This window comes from Gavialis gangeticus, unplaced genomic scaffold, assembly GCF_001723915.1.
Source record: "Gavialis gangeticus isolate Ggan-Ray unplaced genomic scaffold, GavGan_comp1, whole genome shotgun sequence".
Taxonomy (NCBI): Eukaryota; Metazoa; Chordata; order Crocodylia; family Gavialidae; genus Gavialis; species Gavialis gangeticus.
In genome coordinates this window covers 72841307-72847064 of record NW_017728993.1, presented here as the reverse complement: position 1 = coordinate 72847064, position 5758 = coordinate 72841307, and the positions used below count along the sequence as shown (strand labels likewise).

General features: G+C 41.9%; 1 protein-coding gene across 1 annotated transcript in view; it reads right to left on the bottom strand.

The window, feature by feature from the left end:
• Positions 1-3647, bottom strand: part of RGS2 (regulator of G-protein signaling 2) — a 5148-nt gene extending 1501 nt beyond the window's left edge. The window contains exons 1-4 of the mRNA XM_019502019.1: positions 3487-3647; positions 1707-1808; positions 1550-1611; positions 143-309 (exon numbers count right to left, since the gene is read on the bottom strand). Of these exons, the coding sequence (XP_019357564.1) occupies positions 143-309; positions 1550-1611; positions 1707-1808; positions 3487-3596 (441 nt within the window). The 5' untranslated portion in view covers positions 3597-3647. The remainder of the gene's footprint in view (positions 1-142; positions 310-1549; positions 1612-1706; positions 1809-3486) is intronic.
• Between the last annotated feature and the right edge of the window lie 2111 nt (positions 3648-5758).

The following is a 5758-nucleotide window of genomic DNA, read 5'->3' as shown; positions in this document are numbered from 1 at the left end:
AAAAAAAAAAAAAAAAAAAAAAAATGCTGAGGGTAAATGGATCAAGAGCAGGGACGGGATGGATTTCAGAGAATGTTGGAGTTGTGCTCAATAATGATGTGAAGTTTATTCCCCCCTCCTTTTTAATTTTTTTTTTTTTTACCTCCTTAGGAGCCTCCTTTTCAATGAAGTCATTGAAGATCTTTTTTGCCTTGGACGTCAGCTTCTGTGGTGACTTTGTTTTCTTGAAGTCTTCACATGCTAGCCAGAAATCGATGTTTTCTTCGCAGAACTCCGATTTCAAAAAAGCTCGGAAGGCTGCAAGACCATCTGTGTTGGAAAAAAAAAAAATGCAAGCCCAGAAAGGGGTATGAGTTGTAAGCAAGCCAGGAATTTTACATTTATCAACAGCTCATCACACCTGTTCCCCAATCAAACATCTGCTGCTAGTTTTTTGCTCCGTTTCTTTTAAAGCTGTATGGCATGTAATTGCCTCTCTGCATATATACAAACAATTATTAATCTCTCCAACAGCTTGTTGGGCTTCATTTTTTTTTTTAGTGAAACCATAAGGTAAAAAAAAAAATCTAAACTCAACATATTTAAAAATAAAAACAATGCACCCTCTCCCCCCCACAAAAAAAAAAAAGTCGCTAGATCTTTAAAACAGATGTTATACAATTCCACTCTTGAGAGGAGATCTTGTATATTCACTTCTAGGTGGGAGTAAATATTTATGACAGAGCTATAAATTCCTGGAAGGTGTTTGTGAGGAAAGGGTGGATTCAAAGTTCACTGGAGCAAATACTGATTTAGTCAGTCTTCTTTTGCTCGTTTGTTAAGTGGTTTCTTTTGCAGAGACTGCAGTAAAACCCAAAGAGGAACAAACTGCCATTGATTCAGTGTTGTGGGATCAAGCCCAAAATATGTAAATGCAACAATTTATCGTGGATAGGAATCCCTCTTGTATACAAGCAGCACAAAGCATGTACCATTCGGGTTGAGGAAAATACTGTCATGTATTAGTGTTTTGCCTGGAGCAAGATGTTAGAGCATTAGGGTCTGATTCATCCTCTACCCCAATCAATTGTGACATTCAGTAGACTTATTGTTAAGGGTTAATTGTCAATTGATAAGAGTTGGTGCATGAGCAAAGTTTGTTGAATGCATAGCTGAATGCAGAAACTAAGTATGGTGTGAAAGGATGGCTCTTTTTTGCATTTATGCAGTATGTTCCTGCAAAGGTAGAGTGGAATACAGGGCCAGCTAAAAATACTGAGAGATGACAGAGATTAGGGCTACAGCAAGAAATAAAGATTTTGCAGTCAGAAACGTTTCTCATGAGACGTTCTCTTAACATTTTCTGGGTGCACGCAGACATTTTATAAAAAGGATGTGCTGGGGCTTAGATATTCAAGCACACACAAAGTTGTTCAATGAGCAATTTAGAATCTGGATGTGCACCGAAGACCACGACTTATTCTTATTTGTGACAGCCTTTCCTAAAAACTAGAGAGAGTGAGCAACCTTTTATTTTCAAGATTACAATCTTCTTTCAAGACTGACTTACATTTGTTAGTTAGCAGTTCATCAAAAGCTTCTGACCACAGCTGGGCTTCTTCAGGAGAAGGCCTGTATAGAGAGAGAGACAATGTTAGATGGTTTTGTTCCTTTCACATTTAAAATATCTGTGATTCATTTGAGCGAAATCTAAATCTTTAAGTTACCTGAAGTAAGCATGTTGTTTTCCCTTTTTCTTGGGCTTTGTTTTGCGAGAAGTGGAAGAATTTTGCAGGAAATAGCTCAATCTTGTTTTCCAATCTTTAACACTAGAAAATAAGACAATACTATATTAAATAAACAGTTCATTAAAAAAAAAAAATGTTGTTACATCTTCACAATTTTTTTCCCGGCTAGGACAAGACCAGAAAGAACATTGCAAAATTTTTCATTAGTGTTTCATGCCAGTTTTGCCAGCCCAGCAGCTGTGGGACCAGATTCCACATCTTTAATTTCCATTTCAGAAAGGTATGACTCCTATTTCAGGGAGCACAGAGTTTCACTGCTAAGGTGAGCAGACCAGCCCCTATCCTGTGACAGGACAATGACTAACTGTTACTAAGGCATCTCTGAATAGTTAAATAAATAGAGGTGTGTTTTTGAACGTGACACAATATACCATGTTGACCTGGACTCAATCTTTCCATGATCAATGGGCATTTTACCTTGTCAGAGGCTAAAATGAGAATTAAGTCTCAAGTGTACCATTCTTAGAAGAACTTTTTATTACAAATAAATTTAAATTTAGAGAGATTTGATCTTTCAGTCTGAGGACCAATATTTGGACTCCCAGAATCCCAAATGTTCACTTAAGAGGCCGGGTTCTTTTAGGGCCACACTATGAAATCTGTAAAGCAGCAAAAAAAAGAGTAAAGCTGCAGCATGGAATGGTGCACAGACCCTTTTATGATACCGGGAACTTCACAACAGCCTGTCCCTTACAGTTTAAATATCACAGGTCCCATCAGATAATGCAGACAATCAAGTCAATGCAAGCTTTTCAAAGATTCTTTGTTTCGGGATGATGGGTCCCTGAAACATTTTCAACTTCTCATACCCTGTATGCAGCACAGGATTATTGGAAGACATCACCCACCCTGTACAACCTCACTGCTTCTAGGCAAAACAACAATATCTGTATTCATATCCCCATTCAAACATGCACCCGACCCACCCCAGCCATCACCTCTCTCAGCAAGAGTTCAGCAAACAAGCACTTAGCTGCTCTGGGCTTCTACAATTTGGGCTTCCCTAAATCCCCCTGACATCCAATACATAAAATACCCCATTCTGTCCTTGCCCTTGTACTTGCATCAGAGCAGGAAGCATTTTTTGTTTAAAACAGACCACCAAGGCCCTGTAAATGCCCTATTTAAATGTAAGTGTCACTAATGCTCAAGTCTGATAGATAAATCAACCGATCCATCTACTAGATCTGTGTGTATATACACACACACACCCACACCCCATTTATAGATGCCTATGTGTACACACAAATAAATATACATATACACACACACACACACACACAGACATAGGCACCTATAAACAGCTAGACATACATGTCTATTTACAGATATGTATACACACACAAATATGCATACCCATATACACTTCTACATCTATTTATAGCTGCCAATGTCTATAAATGATATGTCTATACACAAATAAGTATACATATACATAGGCACCTATAAATAGATGTGTGTGTATAGATGCCTATGCCTATTTCCAGATGATATGCACACACACACACAAATACGGGGGGCAGGGGTGTATGTATATATATGCATATCGATTGATCATAGATCCCTATGTCTATAGATGCCTATTTACAGATCAAAGGCTCTTCCAGCTGAGAGGCACACTCAAATCCCGACCCTGAAAGCTACAGGTAGCTCTGCAGGGACCTGGGCAAGGACAGGCGTACAGCTCAGATCAACTCACATCGTTCTCTTCATCTTCCCTTTCTTCTCCTCTTTGCTCTGGCAGCCGCCGGCAGTCCACTCCATTTGTCCGCAGTTGTGCTGGAGAGCAAAGAACACGGCACTCTGCATGCTAGGATGCTACGGGCTCCGGGGCAGCTCTAGCAAGGCAGGCACTGCGGGCGCGGGCCAGCGGCGGCCCTTATAGAGCGCGGCGGGGGCGGGGCTCCGCTGGGCCCCGCCCCCCGCGCGGCGCCTATTTGCTCGTGGAAAGAACAGGGCGCCCGGGCCCGTGTGTCACCGGCGGCCGGGCGCGCACGCGGGGCGCGGTGCTGACGCAGTGTCCCTCGGACTCCGGGCAGTCGCTGGCCAGAAAAAAAGAAGAAAGAAACCAGCGATTGCTGCAAACGCCCGCCGGCAGCTGCCAGCGGAACCAAGCGCTTCTGTTTTGGTTATAGCCAGAAGGAAAGTGCGCACGCACACACGCATAGCTGGCTATCTGTCTGTCCATCTAGGGACACACACATATGCGGCGTATGCACGCGCGCACTTCTATCTGTCTGTGTATCATCTGCAGACACACAGATACCTATCTATCTACAGACATATACATCTATCTGTCTATAAACACAGGCATGCATATGGTTAATATACACATATACACACACAATCTCCAGACACATGGACACTGATACAGTATACACACATATCTATATACACATAGACATGCACACGTGTGTGTGTATATACACACACACACATACACATGCATATACATACATACATATCTATTTATCTATCTACAAACACATGGACACAGATACAGTATACACATATATTTATATACATACACAGACATGCACACATATCGTGTGTGTGTGTATATACACACACACATATCTATTTATCTAGCTATCTCAAGACACACGGACACAGATACAGTATACACACATATCTATCTACATACACAGACATGGTGACACGTAGGGGGTGCATGGGGTTGCACGTGCACCCCTTGAGAGTGCAGACTGGCCATGGGGGGATCCCCCCCGACTAAGGCAGCACCAGTCACCCATGTATATACACACACGTATACATACAGAACGTGTCTACATGTGTGCCCCACTGCGCAGCTGGTACTGTGCAGTCACTTGCTTTAGCACAGTACTAAATGCCTGTGCTGTTTCTGCCAGTACTGCGCAGCCCTGGCAGCACACAGGTCATTGCTACTGTGCAGTAGCAGCGGCATCGCGGTTAGTGCCCACTGACAATATGCTGCCTTAGCGACGAGTTATGTTGCCGTAGCTTATTGCTATGATGATGTAGTGTATGGTGTAGACACCACCCCCACACCACACGCGGACACACACATATAAACACACATACATATATAATGTACTGGATGTCATTGGGATTTGGGAGAGAACATCTGCATTGTAGAAGCCCAAAGCAGCTAATTTTTGTCTTTGTTGAGCTTGCTGAGAAATGATGTATATATTTAGTAGGTGTGTGCTCACTTGTATATAGGTATGTATTTGGTAGGTGTGTGCACAGAAAGCTGGTGGGGGAGGGTGGGGAAAGGGGTGCTGCACATTTGAAGGCACCAGATCAATGCATTGGCACCTTTTCTCACATTCAGGGAAAGTCAATGGATAATAATGCAGGAGCTGCTGTGCTCATCAGCCTAGCTCCTTCTTCCCTCCCAAAAAGAAAACAGTCCTAAAAAGGATAATTCAGACTAATAATAATGTTCTCCCTTTGCAATAATATATTAATGATAACGCTAAGGTTGCTTTAGCATTTGCCATTTATTGGACACTGCAGCAAACAGTTTGGAACAATGGAATCTTGGTAGCGTTCTAGAATTCATTTTTTTGTGTGTTAATTAACCAAAGTCATGTATTTCTCGTCAGTTTATTTGTGTGTCTGGTAAGGGGATGTACCAGGTTCTGCACAGAATTATTTACATTCCAAACTTGATCCCTTTTGTGCTAGTGGTTTACAGGAAATTTTGCCTTTCAAAACCAGTTTTGCGCCTGGTAAATGTTGTACAACCTGTGCTTGTTCCTATGCTAAAATCTGCCTGGAAAGTTTTAAAGGGATCATATTGACATCTCAAGGGAAAGGACTGATTCTCTCTCCTGCCTGGTGCTAGGTTTACTTTCAGCTCAACTTAATAGACCAGTGGTTCTCAACCCCTTTAGACTCAAGGCACTATTCAGAAAATGCCAGCTTTTAGCTTTCATCCATTTCTTGACCACAGAAAAACAATAGAGCAATCCTTCTGTTGCAAA